This window comes from Lepisosteus platostomus, chromosome 4 (assembly GCF_059453375.1).
Source record: "Lepisosteus platostomus isolate fLepPlt1 chromosome 4, fLepPlt1.hap1, whole genome shotgun sequence".
Taxonomy (NCBI): Eukaryota; Metazoa; Chordata; class Actinopteri; order Semionotiformes; family Lepisosteidae; genus Lepisosteus; species Lepisosteus platostomus.
In genome coordinates this window covers 75,667,110-75,693,658 of record NC_142614.1, presented here as the reverse complement: position 1 = coordinate 75,693,658, position 26,549 = coordinate 75,667,110, and the positions used below count along the sequence as shown (strand labels likewise).

The following is a 26,549-nucleotide window of genomic DNA, read 5'->3' as shown; positions in this document are numbered from 1 at the left end:
ACAGGCACGGCTGTGCTCTTCCTGCGCCTGCAATGTTTGTCGATCTTTCCACTGCGAATTGTAATCATTTACAGCTTCTGTGTGTTGCCCCGATTCTTCACGGCCACGATGTGCAAGTGCTGTGCCTTTCCTGTAAAACGCAGTCCCTGTGCGTGCCAGTAATTGCAGGGAACAGACTGAGTCTTGGTGCCAGGAAAGCTCACTGCTGCCGGTAATCTGCCGGCTGCCTGCTGTGCTTTCAGCACTCCTGCCTCTGGCCCGGGGCTGCGGCATCGGGATTGGATAAAGATGCGCTGTTCCAGTTCAGTTACCCAAGAAGAGCAGAATGAATGCATTCCTGTCGAGTTGTAAAGTGAGACAGTGATGACCATCTCTTAAACACAGCTGTGTCATGGCAGTGATCTAAAAATACTGCCTCGCTGTTGGAAAGCGTGCTTGAATCTCCATGAGAATGAAAGAGCGAGACAGAAGCAGTCTGCTGCAGGTTTCTTCAGCTCTCGGGCAGAGGCAGTGTTTCCTGGAGGGCCGTTGGGGCTCGTGGACGACGATGGTTCAGATGGACAGCAGTGGCTTGCAGTGTGGCTCTGAATCGCTGCGCTGCTTGTTCACACGAGTCCTCCACATCTTCACAGATTAGTTATTTGGAGAACAGATTATGCTGCTTTCTTAATACTCATTTCTTTAAATATAGCATAGGCATAATTACTTTTGGTTACAATTAATCTCTTTTCTAAATAAAGTCTCAAAACCACCTTGCTCTCACTTCTTTTTCTTGAACTCCAGTCTCAGGCTGACAAAAAGACACGGAATCGGACAAGGGTCATTCATGCATGAATGAGTGAATATTTGTTTGCCCTGTGTAGCGTTTGTGGATTTATCTTTTCATGTAAACTAATCTCCATGGGGAAAGTGATCCATTTATAGATGACTCTTAAGGCCGTGTTTTTTTGTGGATTCTCGACTGACAGATTTGTTTCCAAAGTTAGCCAGCGCCAGCTGAGCTGTGACTTGAGGCACAAAGTGCTCTGTGTTAGAAGACCGATAGATTCAGTATTCCATTGTTCACCACGGAAATTCAGGGTTTAACCTTTTGTTATCTTTGCCTTTTCTTTGCCATCTGATTAGTTTTCTTACCTTTCAAGGTTAGTTATTGCGTGTACTTCACATAGATTATGGACTTTAAATAACCCTTTCAAATGGCACAGTGTGCTTGTTAGGCTAGTTTACAAAACGTTTAAAGCTAGTTTAAAAATGTGAGATTTTTGTTGTGTAAATAATGCACACTTTCAAGCAGGGTTGGGAAAACCAGACTTCATCATCCTGCAATGCTGTGGGCGTCTGTTGTGTCCGGATGTACATTCACAACACTATTATTTCAACATCTCCCTACTGGCGCGGGCAGGAACCTGCATCCCTCTCGGTGGCGTCCACAGAGTCGCTCGTCCGTGAGCGTGGGCGATGCTCGAGGGCTAACCGTCACTTCCTTTTCCTTTTTTTCAGAATGGACCCTCCCCTCAGCCATCGATCCAGTTCATGGGACTCCAGGGGGTAAGCTCTTCGTGTTTTCAGTTGCATTGTTGCCGGTACTTACGTCTTTGGGTGGCTAGTGACAAGCGCCATCATTTCACTTGGACAGTGAGGGATTCAAATGAATTCAACACGAGGGCCGGTGGGTGTCATGCCGGTGATGGGTGCGTGCGTGTAGTTGCTTGAGCTAGCAGAATCGGGAAGGGTTTTTTCCACACAGACAAAACTCTCTCAATTTAGGTCACTTTATTGGCCGTATACTGTACAATTTCTTGCATTAGGAATTTTCTTTTCGTATACCCCAGCTTGCTCTCCATGAGACACACAGATAGGGAGAGAAGCTGGGGGTCAGTGCGCAGAGTCAGTCATTTATACGGCGCCCCTGAAGCAGCTGGGATGAAGAGCCTTGCTCAGGGGCCCAATGGAGTAGGATTCCTCTGCCGGCCGCGGGGTACGAACCGGCAACCTTCCAGCCACAGGCGCAGATCCTGAGCCACAGAGCCACCGCTCCGCCCCTAGAAAATTCATGACAAGAGCTGGGTTCAAACCCCCGACCTCCAGCATGCGAGTCACACGCCAAAGCCATTACACCAACACAGCGCTTTACAGCAGAGTATCAATTACCTTTGCCAATTGAGCGGCTTGCTGCGAGGGGATCTTCAGTGACACGAGCAGAACAAGCCCCTCTAGTTGCAGGGGCAGGCTGTTGGTAATGATCGAGAGTGTTTAATTCGGTGTGTGATGGTTAGTGTGCGCAGGAGATGGTCTCGTCTGATGTGCAAGGTGAGTGTCAAGACTCGTGGAGACAATTGGAGAGAGAGACTTGCCGTCTCTATCTGGCTGAAGCAGCTCCTTCTGGTATAGAACGTAGCTTTTCTACGCAACCTTGCCGAAAGGATTCCAGGAATTATTCTTCCGACTCGTGTCGGAAGAATAAAGATGGCTCTTTAACAGTCTGCTGTCTGTTTTCCCTGCGTCCCCGGGCTGTGTGGCACGTGGCGGCTCTCCAACTTGCTCCTGGCTACGTCGCTGTTTCGTTTGGCGACCGCGCTGTTATTTTGTCGACTCCTTATGTTCGGGGGACTGTGAGAATGTGCACTGGAGTACTCGGAGAAACTGCTCGAGACATTCTCCCATCTTTGTCCGCCGCCTCAAGTCAAGTGTTGAAAACCGGCTGACTCTGCAGACGAGGCTGATCTGATCGCGGGGAGGAAGTGTGCGTTTCAGGGCTGTGGAGGGCCTCCTGCCCACTGCACTGCGTCTTGCTCCACAGGACTGGTTGCAGGCAGGAGGGGCTTGCATCTAGCCTGCGCTTTTCAAGAGCGTACAGCTGCTCCGCTGGTTTATTGAGTGACGCGTTTATCCAAAGTGGCTTACATCTGCTCCCATTTATGCAGCTGGATTCTGGACTAGAAGCGCCTGGCTCACAGGTGCAACGCGGCGTCTCTCCTGGGGAACCTTTCAGGCACCAGTTCAAAAGCCTGACCACTGCGCCGCTCTGCTGAGCCTCTGGGTCAGACGTGGAAACGCAGCTTGCTGGCGGTCCACAGGTTAAGGGTTTCACAGAGAGGAGCTGGCCTCAACAAGTTAATGAATACAGTGGGGCACTTCAGAGAGGGGCCTTCTGCTGTTACCTGTTCTTCCCGTCTACACAGTCTCATCAGTTACTTCAGAGAAAACGTCTGACACCCCATGTTTGTCAGTTCAGCCCCAAAACGGTTATATTTCTGCAGTTCACTATAATTCAGTCTCTGGAATCAGCCTGGTTATGGTCTCCCTATCTGTGAGTGTGTGAGAGGCATTGCAGTTCTCCTGTAATTGGTGCCCAGGAGCTGCGTGACGGATGTAGAATCCAGTCTTTTTTTGTTCCAATGTCCGTGATACTCAGATTCCCTGGTCGTCTTGTATGTAGCGCCCCTCCCCACACATGTGCACACAGAGTGAGTTGCCTTGTTTTATCAATCAGACGATGACCAAGTGTTTTAAGCCTGGGAAGCTGCTTTGAAGTTTATCTGAAAATGTGATAATACTTTTCTGGTAAAATTTACTAGAAAATGAGCAGGCAACACTCCATTCTACTCCAGATGCTGAGGATACTCTAACTCATTGTATTCATGTTTAATGTAAAATGTTTCACTGCCAAGGAACAGCCTGTAATGAATATATTGAAATCACGAGCTGGCTATTGTGACCCCTTGTCCTTGTGAAATAACTCTCTGGATTGGCCCCCATCTACTCTCTTAACTGTCCATGAAAGGCAATCGCACGAGACCAGTAGTACATCCTGTTGCTCTTTTCTGGGGTCTTTCCTAGGCTGTAATAACCTCTCTGTGGTGTGGTGACCAGAACCGAAAACGTCACTGTAATATCCTAAGCTCTTCACCCAAGCATTCTGTTTGCTTTTTTTTCCTGTTTCTCCATGTTGTCTTGATGTGGACGTAGCAAAGCCTACAACAACATGAAAGGGACGAGACTATTTCTTCCTGCCACTCAGAATCGCCCTGTCTTGCTTCCTGGATGGGTTGCTTTGCACACTTACTAGCAATCGATTTCATTTGAGAAAGCTGTCCGGTCCATGCCAGTTTTGTGATTCCCTTGCTGCTGTTTGCCTCTCCCCATTGTTTCTAAATTGTATGTACTTTACAGATTGAATCCACATGTAAGTGGTTGAAAGTACTGTTTCTGATCTAAGGGCCCAAGATGGATCCCTGAGGCACACCACTGACAACATCAACCCCAATAGCGGGTGTGCTCTTTCAAATGGTGCAGTTTCCTGTTCTTTGGTCAATGGTGTAGACTCTGGGTTTATATGACCCAGGGCACCTCAGTACTGAGCTACTATTGTCCTACTCCCCACCTCGCAACCTGCGCTCCTCTAATTCTAGTCTCTTATCTGTCCCCCAAGTCTGTCTTCACTCTGTGGGTGACAGGGCCTTCTCCTTTTATGCCCTAAAGCTCTGGAAATCTATCACTTAGGATAGTCAAGGGGAGTCACCTTCCCTAAACTCCTTCAAATCCAGACTAAAAACCTTCTTTAGAAGAGCCTTTACTTAACTGGATCTGTTCTTTACCCCTCTGCTCCTGCTGTGTTCAGTACCCCATCTACTGTCTCCTCTTATTGTGTATTCTCACTGTGTATATCTTGTGTATTTGTTTGCTGTTGTTGTTGTTGTTCTGTAAAGCTCTTTGACTTTTAAAGGCGCTATATGAAATAGTGAACAAGCAGCTGCAGTTTCCCTTTCCAAATCTGTTGGCTGTGTCTTGTACTGCCAGTACAAGGTGGTCAGGGCCGGAGAAGCAGCTCAGGGCTTGGCTGCAGGCCCCTGCAGGACAGTGACCAGCCTCAGCCAGCTGGAATCTGCAGTGGCTGGGTGCCAACGGATCACCTCGATCTGCGTCGACAAGGCAGGAGGATCCAGCAAGGAAGGAATCCATTCCCTGTATCCCACCGCGGAGCGATCCGACTCCAGGGCCGTTCAGCCTGCTGCCTGTCTCGAGGCACAGAGCAACCCCCTCTGGCCAGTCCATGTGCCCACGCACACCCGAGGGGTGGAATCCCAAGCGACTGGGTCCAAACCACCCCGCAGGGGATATTTGTGCCCACTGGGGAATGAGGAGCCACAGCGGTTTTTTGTGGGGTGCACATCACATGATCTCCAACAGATTGTGAAGCACAACCACGGTTCTTCTATTGACTTTGAATCCATCTGCTACCGGGTCACCACTAGAAAATGCTGCCTGGTGCCTTCAATGTCTGCTTTTCTAGATCAGCAAGTGCGCTTATTCTGGCCTTAGGTTTTAGAGCTTGAGCGTGTATATCATCTGTTACTGTTTTGTTCACCAGATTTATTTCAGTGATTGTATCCTGCTTGTCCAAAAAGACTGCAGCAGCTCAGAAATCAGTCTTCATGAGCTGAGTTTAGAGACGATGGTCATGAACCATTTCGGTCGCGTCAGTTTCAGTCTGGGTGTCCCCTTTGCAGCGTCAGTAACCGAGACTGTTGCAAGGCCGCCAGGCCCCTCTGAGGGAAGGCGGGCAGTTGCTGGCCTCCACCGGCCCTGGGCTGGGGTTTCGGGGTGTCATGGTTTCGTTTCCCAGAGTGGAGCTGCCCCCCGTGGGGCGAGCACACCTGCTTCCTGCCTCCTCGCTCCTGTTGCGTTCCTAACCACACGGCCTCGCTTCCTGCTCGGCCCGCCAAGTACTATCGGTACAGGGGCCCAGGCCAGCAGCTGCAGGCACGGCGGCCGGTTTCCCTGTTACTGAAGCACCGCACGTCACAGAGTCGAAAGTGCAGTTTTAACTGCCGAGAGTGGGTCTTCATCTGGCAGCCTTGTTTTCGGTGCGGGGAGGTGGCTCTCCTTTCTCGAACCCCTGCGCCATGTGGAGCAGGCAGGGGTCTGCAGGGACCCCCGGGCGCTGAGGTGCCTCTGTCTCTGCAGGGCTCATGTGGAGCAGGCAGGGGTCTGCAGGGACCCCCGGGGGGTGAGGCTCCTGTTGAGCGGGTGTGAAGTCAGGTGACCTGCATGGGTGTGGGGGAGGGAACGTCACTGCTGCTGCCAGACGGGGAGAGCTGTGACCCCCCACCTCCAAGCCCCCCTGTTATGAATTGAGCCGTTCGAGGAATAGAGTGTTCTCGCCTTCTGATAGCATTTTCCCTGAAATATTTTACGCTGCAAAACCCTTTTCTAAAGCAGAAAGATGTTCATAACATTGTGAAACCTAATATAAACGTAGAACAAAGGTTACCCTCATAAGCCTAGCTACACAGAGATTTTAAATTCAAACTGTGTGTCGGGGTTGTTCCAGCTTCAAACAGTTTGGCGTGTTTCACAGGCAGAGGCCTTTTACAAGAGTGCGAAACATCTTGAACATGAACTTCTCCTGACTCTTGGTGACTAAGCGAGCTTGTCTGTGCAGCTGGTTAGCACATGGGAAAAGCTTTTCATATTTCCTCTGACTTGTCTTCTTCTTGTGATTGAGGCTTACTGCAACTCCAGTTTGTCGGTAGCCGTGACTTCAGCTTTCTGTCCGTGTGGCGCTGTGGTGCGCGCGGTCGTTTCTGGGCCTGTGGCGCACAGCGGTGTCTGTGTGGCGCACGGCGGTCGGGCACCAGCTGCCTCTGCAGAGCGGGCGTGAGCCGTGGGGCTTGACGTCACAAGTGAAGGCGATGTGCACGCAGCCTGTAGGAACTCGTGGGAACCCGGCGAGGAGAGCAGGGATGGAGAGAGAGCGGGAGGCCCTCGGCTCGCAGTCGAGGGGCCTGGAGCTGCGGGCAGCGGCCCGGGATCTTCCGGGACTCAGCCGGATGAGTTTTGGGAGTTAGCTGCTGTGCTAGGAATCGATGAGGAAGTGACTCCTCTTTCGTGTCCACAGTGCAGTTTGTCACGGTGCTGTTTTCCCCCGCGCGCGTGTTGGATATCTAGGCCAGTGGGTATCTCCTCTCTCTCTCCCCGCAGCGCATCAAGATCCCTCGCGCCGGCGCTCCGGACGAGCTGCGGAGCTTCGATTTTTACTTGTCCAGCGTCGGGAAAGACAACCCTCAGGGAAGCTTCGACTGCGTGCACCAGTTTGTGTCGAGGTGAGCGCACTGGGGCTGCGGGGGTGTGGCCAGCGCGTGGCTGCGGGGGCGTGCTTCAGCGCGAGAGTGTGTTTGTGGGCGTTAACCTGGCGCCCTTTCGAGTCTTCGCAGGGTCATGTCCCAGGATGAGCTGTCCAGTGTGTTTCTGATAACGATGCGTTTCCTCAGTTCGATATCTTAATCCAGTTAAACTGAGCTCTGACGTCACCAGTCTGAGATCAAGGCCCATTCCTTTTGTTATTTTGTGTTTGCTGTTTGCTCTCGGGGCACGCTGCGGCTTTGTGACGAAATGGCACTTTCAAAAAGTCATTTTTTCCATGTAAACAGTCATTCTTTGCGGAGAAAAGTCATGGGATTGGTGGGGGGGGCTTTTAGCTGTTTAGTCCATCCCTTCATTATTGGAAGACTGCCTGTTCCTGGGTGGAGCCGTGGCAGACTCCCAGGGCTCGGTCAGCGCTGCACCCTGAGGCTCTGGTGACTCCCATACCATTATCTGCCCTCCTTTTCCATGTTGGCTCATCAGGAGGAGTAATTAATGCCTTATCATGGCAGTAACTGTACTGTGTGTCCCTCCGATAAAAGATGCAGCAGTGGTGCTCTCCGGTTCTCCCGGTGTGGTCTCCGAGGTTTTCACCTCCGGCTCGTGCCCCGTGTGGTGAGGCTCCTCCTCGGGGGAACCTTGGCCATTTCTCCGTCTTGTCTCGTCTTCAGCTCCGGCGCCTCCCAGCTGGCCTCCCTGGGAACCGTGCAGGATAAGATCACCGTCTGCGCCACCAGCGACTCCTACCAGACGACGCGGGAGCGGATGACGCAGGCCGAGGAGGAGAAGAGCAGCCGGAGCACCAAAGTCATCAAGCCTGGAGGGCCGTTCGTAGGCAAGTCTCCTCTCTGCCTCCTCAGTCACAGGGCCGGGTGCTGGGCTGCACCTCAGCTCTCCGACACACAAGCCCGGGACTTGACGGTCAAGCTCCATTTCAAGCCTTATGTTCTGTTTTGGGGAAAAGTAGAACTGTTAACCTCTTGATCTGAGTATTTGTTCCTGCTGGCGTCCAACGAAGCTGCCTCGGTGTGACACTGGCGTTTTGAGTTCATTTTGAGCTCAACAGAAGGCACGGCTGACCGATTTAACAACAGTATTGTAGAGGAGCTGAGCATCAGCATATCTGGAGCAGAGGGCGCTGCTCCACGCAGGCTCTGTGCACTGATCCTGCTGCTGGGCTCTGTGATGAAAGCCTGCACAACTGCAAGGGGTCGATGCATTACCCATGCGCCTGGGGGTAAGGCAGGGTAGGGCGCAGGGTTTCATGCTGAGCTAACAGTTGCATTGAAAGTTCAGCGTTACTGCTTGGCCAAGAACTAGGGTAAATTCTGGAATGTTTTTCCGTGGTCGCCAGGTCATTCCTGAATGCAGGCTCACCCGCAGATAAGGCAGTTGCTCTTGCTTCAGGTCGGAGTTGCTATTTACCTCCTGGCTGCTGGGTAAGGTTGGGGAGGAAAGTAAAAATTAATCTGATTTTCTCAGGCATATCCTGAGACCAGCTGACACCTCTGCAGGAAAACAAGACCGGGTTAAATTATTCTCAGGCTGGCCTTCCTAGCGTCGCTGGGTCTCTGGGCTTGATTCTCCTTTGGCTTTATTTACTATGGCTTGGGACCAGCTTCCTGATCTTTGGAACCGTGAAGCCATCCAACCCTGCTCTGCTTACTCAAGAAGTGCCGTTATCTGTGTGAGCCACGTTTTCTACAAGCCCTCCGGTTAGCAGGAATCGGCTGAGCGGGCAGGAAACTCAACAGGAATTTTATTTTTATCGTAATTGCTGAAAGGTCAATTAATTCGAGACCATGCCTTGCCAAGACGGTGGAATAAATGTTGTCCTTTTCAGGATTATTCCGAACACAAGTGGCCATGTGTTGCTCTGCCACAATGGAGCCTGCCAGCACTATTCACTCTTTATCTGCGATTTAGTCAGATATTTTACTTACCCAGATTTTGACTAGTGCAGAAACCCAGCAAAGCCAAATATGCCTTCTGGCCTTTAATTATTCAGTCAGACATCCACATCCTGTCTGTGTACAGTAATTTTCCATTCTGTGTATGAGTGTCCTGAACTCCTCAGTTTGGTCAGTGCAAAGCATCAGTTAAGCCGAAAGCGTACAGGCTTAACAGTCCTTATGGCTTAACATTTGAGCCCCTGTTTCCCAGCTGAAAATATTAGCAAAGCATTTCACCTTTCACCTGTTACTTCAGATCTGCATAGGCTGTGATGTCATTGTAACTTGTTTTGCCTGACGTCTGTGCAGGAGGTTGCACTTCGCCAGAAGCACTGGTGGTATTTTAGCTAAAGACTTTCTGCTGCAGGCCAGTTGAACGTAGTCCTTGAGCTGCACGTGTCCTGTGAAGTCTCGTGCCAGAAGAAGAGCTTGACTGCAAGCCAAGGGCAGGAGCACTGGCTGCTTTTCTAAAGAAGGCACTGCTCTCCGGTGCAGACGAAGCTGGATTATACCAGGACTTGCACCTGTGAAAGCTAATGCAGGAAGCGTTCGGATAAGCAAATGCTGAGGTTTGTGAGAGCTGACGTGCAAAATGACCTGATTGCTGATTGCTTCCTCTTCAGAGCTAAACCTGTGTGGTTGGGTTAAACCCTTTGTGCAGGTACTTAATTTAGTATACAAGTCATTTTGCTTTGACATAATCTTGACACCTGGTATTATTCTTTTCATCATTGATAGTCAATAGTAGCTTCATGCCTTTTATGGCATTTAGAACAATTTCAATTTAACTTTTTTTCTCCCTACATAGAGAATGGAGATGAGTTTTTAACCTACATGGACATCTCCACAGCCGCAGTACATTTTAAAGCTTTTAGTTTAAAATGCGAACTTCTGTAATGTCATGGTGATCTTGGAAAATGCATCTGCCTGAAATAGTCTGAGGAGAATATTCAATGCAGTTGGTGTTAAATAGTTTATCAGAAGCACAAACAATACTACAACACTCAGACAACGTTCAGCATGAGGCAGACATGGAAAATGAAATCAGTGTGGATGAGAGCAAGGTATTGCTTACAGGAATGTGCAGTTAAAATAGCGGATTGCTTCTTCCAATTGAATGCCATGCAGGAGAATGGTCTGGGAGTGTTTGTTGATCCATTGCTTTTTTTCAGCCAGACATGGTGGGGAAACAGTAAAAAAAGACCACACTTGCATGTATACTTCAGAGTGTAGAATGTAAGTCTAGGAGGTGACATTAATTATCCCATCATTAAATAAACCTCTGTTTGAATTCCATGTTCAGTTCTGGTCCCAGGATAAAGACACAGCTGCTCTAGAGGCAGTAGAAAGGAGAGCAAGCAGACTGATTCCTGGCCCTGGGGGAATGTCACACTCAGACTAAAGGAACTGAATCGTTTCAGCTTGCAACAGAGAAGGTTACAAGAAGCCTTGATTCAGGAATTCAGAGTTCTGACATTTACCAAGTCAACTTGAGGGGCTCCTTCAGTATTGGGAGTAACTTTTATATTCTTTAATTTGTTTTGTTAGGCCCTACTACCGTCCACTCTTTGGTTAAATTGTTTGAGTCCACTGGTTTTGTTGGCATTAAAATTGGAAGGGGGTGCCCTTGATCGCTAGGTCTGTCCTGCTGTATCGGTTATCCTCCCCCAAGAGTCACAAGCCGGGAATCGCAGTAAGTCACCAGTGAAGAACAGCTGAACCACTCTCCCCAGCTGTACCTCTGGCAAGGATAATAATCCAAGACGCTAAAGAATGTGAAATATTAAGTTGTGTAAAGGAGAATGTAGCCCACCATTCATAAACCAGCTTAAGTGTGTTTACTGTGAAGTAAACAACAGGCTAACAGTGTAAGGGTTCCCAGGCTTGCAGCATTACAAGAAAACAAATCCCATGTTGCACAGTACTCAAAGCTGTTTTGCCAAAAGCCGTGTTAAAAATTCAAGTGATTTCTTCTGCGAGATCCATCCTTTGCCAGAATCCGACTTCTCAGAAAGGTGACATTGGCAGTTTTCTCCATATAGCAGTTTGAAATCTCTCTAAACAAGGGGCTGCATTTGTTTCGGCAAGCTCCCTCTCTCCTTCCGAGCGCTGCAGTCCGGGGCCCTGCGGATCTGCAGGGCAGCAGCCAACAAAGTGGAACAGAATGATTTTTCAGAATCGCGTTAAGAGACCTGGTCGTGGCGTTTTGTCTGTGCACGGTGGTCTGTGCGTTGAGCCTTGGGAGCCGCCGGAGAGTTCTGGCGGGGGAAAGAGCTTTGTCAGGAGGAGGTAACGGCGCGAGGCTCCTTCTGTGTCGTGGTGCAGCCCTGCAGAGGAGCTGGGGCTGTGAACTCGGGCTCCCAGGGTCCCAATGGAGATCGCGCTCCGGTCCCTCCGATCCGCTGCACTGCAGCTCTGCTTTCCCGCCACACGCCTGTGCTCACACAAGCCCCTCTGCAGCGGATGGGAATGCGTCGTACCATTTCGATCTGTGATGAGGAAAGATACCCCTTTTTTTTTTAAATGTTCTTGGAGGTGTTGTCTGTCGCCTCCTTGCTACCTCCGTTCCGTGTTTTCTGCTCCCAGGTAAGAGGGTCCAGATCCGGAAGCCGGCGCCAGGCGCCCCGGACCCCGCGCCTGAAAGGAAGCGGTCGACGCCCATTAACCCCGCCACCACGATCCGCAAGAGCAGCGCCAGCAGCCCGGTCGCCCTGCGGCCGTACCGGGACCGCGTGATCCACCTGCTGGCCCTCAGGCCGTACAAGAAGCCCGAGATCCTGGCCCGCCTGCAGAGGGAGGGTGTGAACCAGAAGGACAAGAACTCGCTGGGCCTGACCCTGCAGCAGGTGAGGCCGCCGAGCTGGGCCGTCGGGTCTCTGTGGGCACCCCTGCGTCGGCCCAGCCTCCTTCATGCTGGGGTGGCGTCGTCCTTGTTTGGCAGCGACTGCCAGAGGCCCCTGAAATAAAGCACAGCCCTTTTCGACTGCGAGGCATCGGCGACATAGTGCAAAGTCAACAGACTGCAACAACTCGCTCTGTATGTCTATTTTTAGCCAGAGGCAGCTGATGTCTTTTGGCAGAATTAAGGGCGATTGAATAGTCCCGTCTCCTCTTCCAGAACAGGATGTCTTCTGGGCATTTTTAAGTGGTCGGGAGTTCTGCGTTCGCGCAGGAGAGATGCTGTGTGACTCCTTGTGATGGTCACGGCAGCGATCATGCCGCTAATAGCCAAGGAGTTGGACTTCTCTTCCTGACTCGTATGAAAACTTCTGCCCTTGATGATCACGTTAGAGCATCGTTGCTCACTGTTTAGAGTTTGGTTAGTTCTGCTTGTATTTTATCGTTTAGGCACATGAAAGGCAGTTTCTTGAATATCCTGAAAGATTCTCAGAATCGTAACTTAATTTCTTTTTTTCATTAATTGTGACGTGTTTGTCGCTGCACACTTAAGCCACTGATGTTTTGTAGTTAGATTTTGATTTATTCCCTCGTTTTTGTTCTGCGATTTTGAAGTAGGCCTGTCGGGGAGATTCAGCCACGCTGAACAGGGGAGAAAGTGACTTTATTTCATTAAACACTACAGGGGCCGAGATATTGATGTTCACAATGGACCAGGGTCTTTGCCTTTTGAGTGTGTACTGATGGTGTGCAAGTCTCCATTTGAGCAGGAGGTTCAGGGTTAAATTTCTAAAAATGTTGACTATGGCCAAGCTGTGCACAGCATTTCTGCTGGGGAATGCAGACTGGTGTTTTTCATAGCGTGGTCTGAGCCGAGTGGCAGGTTATAATCAGAGCTTAGAATACAGAAGTCCCTACGCTGAATATTGTACGATCTTTATAATTATATTTTGTGCAGACTGTGTGGTGGGTGTACCTTCTAAGTAGAGAATAGGGAGTAGAAAAAACCACCACCCACGAGCCCTGGGCTGCTGACTCATCAGGTCCAGGAGACAGTGACACTGCCACTGTGCAGACGGAGCCATTCCAGCCATCGATTGCTCTCTGTTTGATTAGTAACCCTGCCTTCTGCTTTAACCCTTTCCCTGCTGGAATTGTACAAGATGCAGAACATTGCCCTGACATGTCTGAGCTGTGCATTTTCATGCAGTAGTACAGATGTTTGAGGCTTGAGGTTAGTTTTTTTTACCTTGAAAATAGTTGATGAATTAAAATAAAATACTTTGTTAGCCCTAAAACTGTTAAATGCATATCGGTCCAAATGAGGAATGTGATATTTGGTTTTTGTTATTTGGAATAGTCCTTTGGTATTGTGCAAGGCTTAGCCTCTGAAGTTTGCTGACCGGAAGCCTGCAGCAGGACTGGAGTTGGTGTTTCTGTGTATCCTGCTGTCAGTGTCTGAGTTTCTGTGTCCTGTGCCTCTGCGGGGGAGCTGTTGCTCAGAACCCTTCTTCCTCTGATCGCAGGTAGCCAACCTCAACCCCAGGGACAACTCCTACACGCTGAAGGAGCACATGTACAGGGAGGTTCAGAAGGACTGGCCGGGATATTCCCCGGAGGACCGGCAGCACCTGGAGCTCCTGCTCGCCCGGTGAGTCGGCCCCGCCCTCTCTCCCCCCCTGCCGGGCGGCCCCGCCCTCTCTCCCCCCCTGCCGGGCGGCCCCGCCCTCTCTCCCCCCCTGCCGGGGGGCCCCGCCCTCTCTCCCCCCCTGCCGGGCGGCCCCGCCCTCTCTCCCCCCCTGCCGGGCGGCCCCGCCCTCTCTCCCCCCCCGCCGGGCGGCCCCGCCCTCTCTCCCCCCCCGCCGGGCGGCCCCGCCCTCTCTCCCCCCCCGCCGGGCGGCCCCGCCCTCTCTCCCCCTGCCGGGTGGCCGGTCAGCTGAGACTCTTCCTCTTCTCCCTCCGCTGCAGGAAAGCGGGCGGCGGCCAGGCCGAGGCGTCCTCCTGCAGTCCGCCCAAGGAGCCCGATGCAGGGTCACCCCCTCAGGTAAAGGAGGCTGGATTGTAAATGACTTTTGTTCCTTTCTGCCATTTACATTTTACCTGTGCACCAAATAGTTTAGTAAACTCATAAAATGTATGTATTATTTATTAATACAATAATTAATTGAGCGCCAACTCATTTTTATAAAGGGCTCCTTGTAAATTCTTTAAACCTGCTCAAAATCTGGATGTTTTTTTCTCACTTTCTCTTAAAGACTAGCTGCTGTTTTTGTCCAGTGCTTTTAGCGGAAAAATTCCCTCGAGATGTGTGTTTGATTTAATGTCTTCCCTTAATGCTGAAGTAAAAGACTGCAGAGATGCATCTTTCTCTGCATTTGGCTAAAGCGATTCGGTATCCTGGCTGTTCTAGAAGAAGAGGGTGAATTAGCCTCAAATTAGCAGCTCCAGCAAGCTACCTGCCAGAGCCCAGTTACCAGAGTTGACAGTTGTCGGGATAGACGTGCACCCCTTGATGTCCCAGCCCCTTGCCCAGCTCGTGTGCCTGTGCGCTGCGGACACGTGACCTCTCGCCTCTCTGTTCGCAGAAACGGCCCCTGGAAGGCGATTTCATCGACCCTCTGATGCCCAAGAAGGCCCGGATCTCTCACCTGACCAGCCGCGTCCAGCCCACCCCGAACGACCACCTGCCCCTGTCGAGCAAGGAGAAGCCCGCTGCCCCCGCCCCCCCACCTGCTGCTGCCGCCGCCTGCCCCGGCCCGCCCCCCCTGCCCCCGCCGCCCGGCGGCTCCGGCTCCAACTCCAACTCTCCCAGCACGCCGGAGGGCCGCGGCACACAGGACCTGCCCGTGGAGGGCTTCAGCCAGGAGCCGGGCGCACGAGAGCAACCGGCCCAGAGTCCCGCGGGCAGCCCCGCCCAGCCCGACTGCCTCGCCAGCAAGAAGCCCAGAAAGAAATCCAAAAAACACAAGGAGAAGGAGAAGGACAGGGAGAGGGAGAGGGACAAGGACAAGGAGAGGGACAAGGACAAGGACAGGGACAGGGAGAGAGAGAGGGACAAGGACAAGGAGAGGGAGAAGGAGAAGGACAAGGACAGGGAGAGGGAGAGGGAGAAGGACCGGGAGGGCAAGCAGAAGGCGGAGCACACGGAGGAGAGATCCCGGAAGAAACGCCCGGAGGCCGAGGAGGACCGAGGCCCCCGGACCGAGAGAAGCCCACGCCCAGACAAAGAAGGTACGAGCTACGAGCTGTGCTTCGCTCTCGCGTTCCCGGGCCGCTGGCGCCTGCGGTTCCCGCCCATGTCTGCCCCAGGACCTGCATGCGTGGTTTCACTGGCGTTCCTGCGGTCTGGGGGGGCACATGGCCACCGTCTGAGGGCAGAGTGTAGACGAGAGCAGTTTGAGATGAGAGGCGACTGTTTGACCCGTCTGCGATTCCAGGGTCGCATTCCACCATTTGTTAAAAGAAACCTCATGGCAGCATAAAATGTTCCAAGCTCCCACAACCCTTTGGGTAAAGTGCCTCAATTCTCGCTTTTTAGATGCACTTCCACACAGTTAAAGCACACGTCCAAGACAGGTGTGCTACCTAATGCTGTTTTCCTAAATATTCTTTAAAGTCTCATTTAACTCAAGAATCTCGCTCTTCAGCTCCTAGGAATTGCAAGCAGATGGCTCTCTGATCTGTATCTGATCTATATCTGTTTTCATAATATCATTAAAACTACTGAGAGGATAAAAAAAATCTAATTTGGTCAAAATAAAATGCAGTACACGTGTACTGATCGAAAGGAACTCATTTTTATTGTCACACAATGTATCTGCCAACGATTAAACACATGTAAAAACGAGGATTTCTAAACAGCTGGTCTTATCCCATGTTTATTAATACAGGAATAACTGGGCGGTCAGCTTGTGTGTGACAGACCATCCTCCCCCACAGCATCGCACTAATCCTAACGCCCTCCCTAGCTGTCCTTCCTACACAGAGTGTTTGTGTGCGTGTGGATGAGCACTAGGCTTCCTCATTAAAGAGCGAATGACACTTCAATGGCTGAACCAGGGCCTGTGCCCTGAGCACTAATCACACCGACTAGGGACAGGCAGCAGGTTCAGATGAGTCGGAAATCGCAGTGGACAGTGAAGTGTGCCCACGTCATACAAAGACACAGCTGGCCTGCTCTTGGGACGGCTTTAAAGGCAAAAGACTCTCTTAACAAAAAGCCTGTATCCCCCAGTGTAGTCGCAGTTCTCTTTATCTTTCTTAATTAAATACCTCCCTGGTTAGTTTTAAACAATTCATTCCACTTAAAATGTCTGGAAAAATGACTCTGGAATTTAATTATTACCAAAGGCCCATAGCTCCGCTTTGTCCCAGAGCTCTCTCTCCACCCAGCACCTTTTCCGGTGCTTGAGAAATGATAAGTTTACTGTATACTCACTGTAACAGAAACAGTTGTATGATAAACTGTCAAACTTGTGGCTGTGGGGTCTCTGGTTCTCCTCCAGGCTCTTGGAGCGAGCAGTAGCTCGAGGCAGGAGCGTGGGAGGGTGGGTTTTGTTTTTAGAACAGAAGGCACCACCCTGACCTCCATGTCACGGGTCCTGGGTGCTCCGGCGCTGTTCATGTTTTTACACATTTTATCTAAATACCTGTGCCGGGGTAAACAGGGTAACTCTCATAAGCAAGCAGCAGGGTTCAATCTGCTGGGGTGTTAGCGATGTTACACTGGGTGATTTTCTGAATCTCCAGAAGGAATCGGAAGCTTTATCCAATGAAGAGGTGGGGAATTTTATTTGCGGTTCAGGAATTCACTCCTTCCTAACAGGGAGTGTTAGTAGTAACAGAATTAACAGCGTATTAGTACCGCATACCCTGTCAGGACCGGGGTACATACAGTAGGGTCGTTCATGCCGTTTGTTTATCATGTAACGACACGGCCATTCTTTTCCGCACAGGAACAAAAGCTGGCTGCCCCCAGTCCACAGACCTCTCCTCGGCCCCCGAGACGCCCGATTACTTGACGTAAGTGATCCCTCGGCTACAGCTCTCCAGCGTCCGCGCTGTCGCCACGTCGGCGTGCCCAGCCCCAGAGACTCGACTCCCTGTGCTGCGCGGGCTGGCGCAGGTTTCTCCTGTATCACTGCCACGTGTTTCGAGTCCTGCAGCCCTTGCAGCGTCTCGGAGGGGGAAGCGGGCTGAGCCGCTCAGTCTCTGCTGAACGTCACGAGAGAAAGACGGGCGTGCTGGCAGCCCTCTCCCGCCCGCGGGGAGCCCCAGGGCCGAGACTCGCTCACTCCCGGCTGGCGCGCTCTCGGCCGCCTTGCTGTGGGACTCCCTGGCAACTCATGCTCGGCTCTCGGTGTCGCCCGCAGCAAGTACACGGCCGTGCAGTCCCCGGGCCAGCGGCAGAGCTACAAGGACGACTTCAACGCCGAGTACGAGGAGTACAGGGCTCTGCACGCCCGGGTGGAGAGCGTGACCCGCCGCTTCGCCAGGCTGGACGCGCAGCGCCGCCGCCTGCCCCCGGGCACCAAGGAGTACCAGGTGATGGCTGGGCTCCGATACTGGGCTGATACTGGGCTGGCGCTTGAAGTGGTAGTTTTCAAGTGATGCGTTTTGTGTTAAAAACCTAGGATCTTGCTTATTGTCCCCAGAAGAAAAATAGGAAGGGAACGCCCTTCTTGCACTTCGGATGTGGAGCTCTGGTGTTGAAGGTTTGTGAAAAGTGGGTAGAGCCTCCGCTGACAGTGCCTCTATTTCACAGGTGATACACGAGGAGGTGTTGCAAGAGTACAAGAGAATGAAAGAGGTGAGTGTGTTGGGCTCATGCATCCGCTGACCATTGAAGGACATGTTCAAGCGTCAGCATACGCAGGCCACAAAGGAACACGTAAAGGTTTATTCCAGCTGAAATTGTGTGTGTCCAGGAAGACACAATGTTTCGGCTGTAGAGCCTTCTTCAGGTGTGGCTTTTCTCTTTTCAGCAGGGAATAAACCTTTACTTTTTCCACTAAAGAACATGGTGAGAGAAGGAGAGGAGGCAGCTTATCCCATCCGGCCTGTTGGGTAGTTAGTAGCTGATTGATCCCAGGATCTCATCCTGCTGTGTCCTGGAAGAATCCAGGATATCGGCTTCAAGCACATGGCCGAGCAGCTTGTTTTAGTCCCTCACTAGCCTATGGGAGAGGGGCCTTTATCCTGGGGGAGCTGTGCTCCGGCTGAGCCCTTGTTCTCTTTGAATAAAGGCCCTCTCACTGAAGAGTGAAACGCACCTTTAACTTTGGATCGTAACACCCTGCTCTGTTCACAGAGCAGTCCGAATTACCACCAGGAGAAGTGCCGCTGTGAGTATCTGCACAACAAGCTGGCGCACATCAAGAGACTGATCGGCGAGTTCGACCAGGCGCGGGCACAGCCCTGGCACTCCAGCTGCTGAGCCACCTTCTAGCCCGTCGGCACCAGCGCTCCTGCCGAGAGGGGAAAGCCTATTTATTAAAGGAAAGACGCTGTGGAATAAGTCACTTTGTACTTCGAGCTGAAACATTCAGCTTTACGTTTCGGGAAAAATGTGATTTTTTTTTTTAACCCAGGAAGAGGATTCCTGGATATCCTCCCTGCTTTCTCCATCCAGTCGGCAGCGTGTTTGCGGTTTCTGCAAGGAACCGAAGGAGAGGGCGTCGATCCGCATGTTAAACAAATCTCAAAAGAGTTCGAGAAACCATGAAGATGTTTGAGTTGACAAAAGGTCTATATATATATACACACAGTATATCTTCTATTTCTAAGCAATGCAAACCCTTTGCCTTAAGTGGTAGGAGGTTTCAGAAGCAATTTGCACATAAACAAAATTTGAGAAGATGGAGGGTGTAGACGGTGTAACCTGAAGGCTCTAAACTGCCTGTCCGTATTTCGACGCTCCTCATCGCGTGCTGCACCTCGTCGAGCCCCCGTCGCGTAGATTGCCTTAAGGTGTTTGCTGATTTATACTCGGAGGCTCTTAACCAGTTTCACCTGCTGCCTGCCGGCCCCCTGACCAGCGGGGCGTGTGCTGTGGCCTGTCGCCCCGTGAGAGGATGAGGGTGCGAGTGAGTGCGTGCGTGTGTGCGTGCGTGCATGGCGGGGGAGGGGGAGACGTGTGAAAAACAAAGATGTCTTTTTAAGTGCGAAAAAGCTGCTACTCCACGTCGGCCAGAACACTCAGGATAAAACTGCCGACCGACGGTCAGTGTTTCTCCTGTCGACTTGTAACTTCCTCTGGGAAAACGAGCCTTTCCGTTTATCAGCTTTGTTAACAAAGGAATTATAAAAGTTGATTACAAAGATTTAAATATCTATAGTTTTGGAGGAAAAAAAAGTCTATTATGTAGGGGACGTTTGTATAATATATTATTTTTGAAAAGAGAAATTATATGCAAAGAAGCCGTCACCTACATAAAAATGTATATTTAACAAATGTATTCCTCCTGGGTTGCCAGGAATTTCAGAGCAGAAGTATTTAATTATAAGAGTATGAACATCAAATAGCACAAACTTTCATTTCGATTCATGACCTTTTCTGTTCTTGAAAACAAGTTTCTGTTGATTGAAATCATCCCAGCTTAATTTATGTGGGAACATTGTTGCTGGGGTGGGTGACTTTTCTTTTCGTGTCGGTGTTTCATGATAAAAGTGCTGCCAATCCGATAAGGGAAGCATTATGTTTACAAAGCGGAGTGTTAGAATGTTTGCCAAAAGGCTTTTGGTTTCATCCAATAAAGCTGCGTCTCCACTTGCAGTGCGGGTTGGCCAGGCGCTGTAACCCGGGATCGGGGAAGTGCTGCTTCACGCAGGCGCAGCGCCAGCAGGTCCGGTCTGCAGCCACGTCCCCTTCGTCCGCGCCGCCCTCGTGCACGTCCAGCTCTCTTCTGTGCCGTTCAGGTTGAACGGGTACAATCCGTGATCCGCATTTGATGAGTGATGATTCCACGAGCTGCAGACGTGCTGAGGTGTTTGGGTACCATCCTGCACAGCGAAGGGGAATTTGCTGTGGCCTCCTTGAGGAGCTCGTGCGCGGCAGAGCCATGTAACCTCTTGGATCTGTTCAGTGTTGTGATCATGCCTGCAGCTGCTGTTCTCAGGTGGAGTACAGCTGTTGTGGCCACGTTCTGTCTTGGTGCAAAGTAATTTCAACACCCAAAAAAGGTCCTCCAGTGAGGCTATTTTCTTGATATTTAGGAGCATCTCTGAGGTGCAAGAAACAGGATCTCAAGTCAAGTGACTAACAGGCCTTAACTGCAGTTTGAGATGAGGAATCTCTCGGATCCAACAATGGTGGAACTTGGACAGTATTAATTTTGCCATAGGCTTGTAGTCGAAGATTTTAATCTAAAAGAAAAATAACAGCTCCAATGTCATCTAATCACAGCTGGGTTTAACCTACGGCACAGTTAATAGGAACCCAGAGTCTGCGATTTGCTTTTTTATCCCCGTTTCTCACAGATATGTAATTTAATTCTGGTTTAAGGTGTTGCATCAAATGGCACTGAAACTGGAGATGCCCTGCACAGACACCCAAAATGTGTAAGAAAGGCCAGGAAGTTAGGGTGAGACTTTGAAGGAGTTTTGCTTAGTTTCTTGGTGAAAGACTAAGAGAAGGAACTGAACTTAATCTTCTCTCGGATGAGCCATACCAGCGAATGTTTAATGTGTCCTTGCCTATTGCTAGCTCCCCAAATCAACATTTAAGATCATCTGTTGAGGAAAAACTTCCTAGAAGCCATTTTGTCCTTCTTTACGTCACTGTCAATTAGATCTCAACGATACTTGAGGTTCGCTTCAGCAGCTACTGACAGCGGTCCGTTTCTTCTGCGTGTAGCCACAGACGTTGAAACTGCCAGCGTCGCAGACTTTAAGTCCAACTTCTGTGGCCAAAAAAAAAAAATAGCTGAAATATTTCTTCCACAATGTAACTGACAAATGCATAATGTCCCTTTAAAAAAAAAAAGACACTATTTCACTGCAACTGCTGAACATATGTAAGAGCAACTCAACTGAAAGATTTGTAACACTAAAGTGTTGATTCCCTTTAGAGAAATGAACGTTGCTCCAGGACGGCACAGGCTGTGCGAGATCAAGTGACAAACGTTTCTCGCTTTGCTAAGTAGTGCTTCATTTCGAAGTGGAGAGCTGCAGTACTCCTTTCTCGGAGACGCTCTCAGCCCTTCCTCAGAAAAGCGTTTAGTCCTACTGCTTTGCAGCATTCTGTTTCTTCCAAGCATGCCATTAACGTCTCCGCGCAGGAGGGTGGGAGCAGTGAAGGGGCTGCTGCACCTCCTTCATTTTCATTCATTCCCTGCGGATGAAGTGGGCCGTGTTCGCTTTGATCGCTGTGCGGCTTCGGCCAGTCCTGGCTGCCTTCGTTTTCTTCTGATTGTTTGTGGCTGGATGCCGTGATCCTGGTGTGCAGGTTCTCCCCAAGCCCTTTGAAGTCTGTCCGGTGCTCACGGCTGGCACCTGTGTTTGCCGAACGCCCGTCCTTCTGCGCGGCTGGGGCTGGAGCTCTGCCGCTCTGCCGCGCTGCCAGATGGGCCGGGAAGAGTTTCGGCACCAGGGGTGTGGAGCCGCGGAATTGAACTGTGTGAAAGAACTGGATTTGGGGGAGGTGTCTTAATACGTGGTTCTCTCCCCAACTCTGGAAGTGTCTTCATGTACAAAACGTCCTGTTGCTGGGGCCCGCCCCACACTGCTCTCCGGGCGGCTCGGCTTCAGAAACACGTGGAGACAGGGCGGCGGGGAGTGCTTCTCCTCTGCCCGCTCTTCTGAATATGTTATTCAGCAGTTCAATAAAATGTGAACTTAACGTGTGGTTTCCTTTTTCTTTCGGAAATCGAGTCTCCAGTTGTGCTGCAGGCAGGCGAGGGAGAGGAGGTGCTGATCCAGCCCTCCTGAGAGCTCTGGCCCTGGGCTGAGGTCCTCGTGCAGCTCGTCTCGCCCTCCGCCTCCAGCAGCACCTTCCTCTTCTGCAGGGTAGAGCAGAGGAAGACAATTGATCAAGTAACTTAGGTGCCGATACCGAAATACTAGGAGCACTGGAAACACTAGAGAGAGAAGCTGCCCGCTAGCAGTATTATCATAATATATATTTCATACACTGTACCCATATACTGTATGTCCAGAAGTAGTTTGTTTATGGGATTCTTCAACTTTTCCTACCGAGACAGGGAAAGAGCTGTAGGGATACTGGCAGCAGACGCTGCAGTGGTGGACAGGGGTACTGACTCCTTTCCTCCCCAGTCCGTCAGAGCCCCTACAAGAGGAAAGATCTGGTACAGATCTCGTCTTTTCACGCGGTCAAGACAGAGTGAGGCAGACGGAGGTGAGAGAGAGAACCGTCGAGGAGCTGTGATCAGAAGATGGTGTAGCTTTGAAGTATCTTTTGCAACTACAGGTTGAGTTGAAAGTAAAAATCCTAGACATTTTCTCCCAAGTGTGAGTCAATCAAATGATTTAACATATTAAAACTAGCAGGATCCAATTGAAGAAGAGCAGTGCAAGGCACCGCAAGCACAAGGTGGAATGGACATGAGAAAGGTCAAGAGAGAAACAATAGAATGGAGGCTACAATAAAATGATTTCAACAGCAAAAAAAAGATCCATTAAGTACAAAGTAAAAGCTATCTGGTACAAAAAAGGAAATATTCAGTGCCAGGCAGGGGAAATGAATGATGTACTAGATGCAGATTGGACTCGGGTGTACAGTAAGGAAGAAGTGATGATCGCGAGTCAGGCAGTGGAATGGGGTCCTTGTCCAGTAACACTGCGGATGCTGAGCACACCGAGTTCTGCGGAGACCAGAAGGGGACCTGATACAGGTATTCAGAATCTGTTGGGTTGACTTTGCCTTTAAGGATTTTGCTCAGACAAGGAGGGAATAAGTGGAAACATGATAGTAATTCCTTACGCTTTATAGAAGTGTAAACAATTATTATTACTTATACTGCTCTTTCCTGGACACTCCACTCAAAGAGCTTTACAGGTCACGGGGATCCCCTCCACCACCACCAGTGTGTACCCCCACCTGGATGATGCTCCAGTCCGCTCCCCACACACCAGCTCTCAGTGGGGAGGAGAGCAGAGTGATGAAGCCAGTTCAGAGGGGGATTCTTAGGAGGCCAGAGGAAAATTGGACAGGACACTGGGGTAACACCCCTACTGCATTTAACAATGAGACCTGGAGGCAGATCTTTACATATAGGTGTAAGGTGTGTGGAACAAACTCCCCAGCCACAGTGAGACCCTGTGAGGATGAGACCAGCACCAGGCACACGCCATGAGAGATCTTCTTCCTGCCCATCATCCCACTACGGGCATCAGCGAGAAGGAAGGAAGCTGCTTCCCCCAGAAACACCTTCTCAGAGTCCGGGCGGCACTTGGGTCTCCCTGATGAGAGCACAGCCACACCCTTTCATGCGCAAATTCCATGTTCCAGACAAAACCCATTACATTGCTTTCATCAACCACTTATCCAGTGCGGCATTACAGGGGAGCCGGAGCTCTTCCCAGCGGGCAAAGGGCACAAGGCAGGATACACCCTGGACAGGACACCAGTCTCCCACAGCTCAGACACACACACGCACCGGGGCCGATTTTTCCCCATGGCAATGAACTGAGCAGTCTGTTTTTAGACTGTGGAGGAAACCCATGTGAGCACAGGGAGAACGTGCAAACTCCATGCAGAAGGTGCCCCAGGAATTGAACCCAGGGCTGCAGGGAAGCGGTGCTAACCACTGCACCAACGAAGGGGTTGCGAGTTCTGTGACCTGCAGTGTATCCGTATGTCAATTTCCGGAGGTCTTTACTGGCGTGAACTTTGGCGCCACCTTGCTGGGTCTCCGTTATCACATCGCTCCGCGTCCACTTGCAGCAAACATCGCTAAATCTAAATCTCTAAATCTAAATCTCTGAAAAGACTATATCAATCAAGAGGCCGTTTTCATTACAAAACGCAATATAAAACAAGCTCAATTAATTACTTTCCATTTCATTTATTTTTAGACGCATAAATTCAGTTCAGCACAGCCAGCGCAAGCTGAATACACCAATAGTACTTCTCGATTTTGTCATCAGATGCTGAGGGGAGTCGGGAACTACCGGCAAGTTTTTCGGCAAATTAAATAAGTTAAACTTCGCTTCCTTGACACGAATCCCAGTGGGCGTGTTTATCCATTTCCCATTAATGCTAATTTACGTCTTGGTGTAACCACGATGCACCAAAAAACAAAAACAAATCCTGCCATAAACGAGCGGCAGCACAGCGCCGCCTGCTGGATTATTTGTCGAGCTACTGCCGGCATTAGACAGGAAGCGGACACTTGTATTGTAGCAACAGACAAGTAACACTGCTGCAGAGAATGTCCTCTTGCCTCTGTTGAGAGGGTCTCTGTGAACTTTGTACACACTTTTCCTGCACAAGATGCAATATTTTATAAGGTGGACATTCAGAACTGGTGTGAACTGGATTGGAAGAATGCTGGACACAAGAACTGTTATGTAGATCTGTACTGTTATATAAGGATGCGTGCTACACACCTAATAATAATAATTGCTTACACTTATATAGACACTCTGGACATTTCTGGACACTCCACTCAAAGTGCTTTACAGGTAATGGGGATCCCCTCCACCACCACCAGTGTGCAGCCCCACCTGGATGATGCGACGGCAGCCATAGTGCGCCAGAACGCTCCCCACACACCAGCTATCAGTGGGGAGGAGAGCAGAGTAATGAAGCCAATTCATAGAGGGGGATTATTAGGAGGCCATGATTAGTAAGGGCCAATGGGAAATTTGGCCAGGACGCCGGGGTTACACCCCTACTCTTTTCGAGAAACGTCCTGGGATTTTTAATGACTCAGGACCTCGGTTTTACATCTCATCCAAAGGACGGCGCCTGCTTACAGTATAGTGTCCTCGTCACTATACTGGGGCATTAGGACCCACATGGACTGCAGGGTCAGCACCCCCTGCTGGCCCCACTAACACCTCTTCCAGCAGCAACCTTAGTTTTTCCCAGGAGGTCTCCCATCCAGGTACTGACCAGGCTCACACCTGCTTAGCTTCAGGGGGTTGCCAGTTGTGAGCTGCAGGGTGATATGGCTGCTTAGATAAGTTGTAATACCTAAGTATTTGTATTAAAAGAAGTTTATGTTTAGCAAATCGGGAATTAGGAAGATGTGCGTGATTTTGGAATACTACCAATCCGGTAAGCACAGGGAAGTGTGATGGAAAAATATTGAAGGACTGTCCTAGTTTAGAGAAAAATACAGCGAGCATCTCTGTGTGTTTCGCTCCCATGCACATGAAATAAAAACTTCTTCCAACTTCTGCCTGTTCTCCCAACCCGAGGGATCAAACCTGACAGCAGTAATCCTTGTCAATGTCGTCCCTAGCACCTGTGTCAATGCAACAATATAAGATGTAAATATAGGTATTGCGAAGTTTATCTTATTTAGTTTACGGTGAATGAACGTTCCCCATACTGTCACGTTTGTACTGGGACAGATGATATGAAATGTATTTAGTAGGCCCCCCAGAGACACGCCCATATCTCGGTAGTCCTGGCGACCTCCCAGAGACACGCCCATATCTCGGTAGTCCCGGCGACCCATCAGAGACACGCCCACGTCTACGCGTGACGTCACAGAGGGGCGGGGTCGGGGGCGGGGCTCAGGGCGCAGTGTGGGGACGCGCCGGTGCTGGCCCGGGGCTGGTTCTCTTCCGGCGTGCGGGGAATGTGACCCCCCCTCCCCTGCTGCTGTCGCTGTCTTGCAGGTGCCCCGCGTGTTCACCGGGGAGCAGTGCGTGGGCGGCGGCTCGGACGTGCAGGAGCTGGAGGGGATGTGTGAGACCTAGCACCTAGGACCTAGCACAGCAACCTTTCAATACCAGGATCGGACTTCTCGTTGAACAGCTAATAATAATCATCTTTATTTTCTACAGTGCCTTTAAAAGTAGCTTCTCAAAGCACTTTAGAGGAAAAAAAATAGTTAACAAGGAGATGAGCACAATAAACACGAGGGATTAGCAATGCAATGGGAGATGCAGGGAGCAGCCAGAGATAAGATAAATAACAGCCTTTCTGAAGGAAAGGGGTTTGTGTCTGGATTTGAAGGTGCTTAGGGTAGGAGATATCCTCTGATATTGTTGGGGACAGAACTCCAGAGCTTTGCGGTTCAGCAGGATAAGGGGCTGTCACCACTAGACAGAGGAAATCGGAATCCGAAGAGCGCAGGCTGTGAGGTGGGAGGTAGGACTACAGCACCTCAGACAACTAAGGTTTCTAGCCATGCAGAGCCTTATAAATGAGCAGGAGGACTCATTTATAAGGCTCTCGACTTTGTCGACACGAAACCTGACAGGAAGCCAGTGCAAGGACTCCGGGACAGGAGTAATGTGATCACTTGCACTAGACCTGGTCAGGAATCTGGCTGACGAATTCTGGACCCTGTGAGGAGAGCCTGAAGGGTCAAGACGCATAAATTCACTGGAAGTGAGACAGGAAGAGAAGGAATGGAA

At 50.5% G+C, this 26,549-nt stretch overlaps 1 protein-coding gene across 3 annotated transcripts in view; it reads left to right on the top strand.

Annotated features, from left to right (window-relative positions):
- The window catches only part of ell2 (elongation factor for RNA polymerase II 2), a 28,668-nt gene extending 6,834 nt beyond the window's left edge, over positions 1-21,834 (top strand). Inside the window, exons 2-12 of one of the 3 annotated variants that reach the window (XM_088630710.1) lie at positions 1,501-1,548; positions 6,985-7,106; positions 7,767-7,981; positions 11,685-11,944; positions 13,523-13,647; positions 13,965-14,040; positions 14,582-15,227; positions 16,952-17,018; positions 17,369-17,540; positions 17,761-17,805; positions 18,307-21,834. In XM_088630710.1, the coding sequence (XP_088486836.1) occupies positions 1,501-1,548; positions 6,985-7,106; positions 7,767-7,981; positions 11,685-11,944; positions 13,523-13,647; positions 13,965-14,040; positions 14,582-15,227; positions 16,952-17,018; positions 17,369-17,540; positions 17,761-17,805; positions 18,307-18,432 (1,902 nt within the window). In that variant the 3' untranslated portion in view covers positions 18,433-21,834. The remainder of the gene's footprint in view (positions 1-1,500; positions 1,549-6,984; positions 7,107-7,766; positions 7,982-11,684; positions 11,945-13,522; positions 13,648-13,964; positions 14,041-14,581; positions 15,228-16,951; positions 17,019-17,368; positions 17,541-17,760; positions 17,806-18,306) is intronic. The other 2 variants (XM_088630711.1, XM_088630709.1) reach the window with 2 other exon arrangements.
- The last annotated feature ends 4,715 nt before the right edge of the window (positions 21,835-26,549 follow it).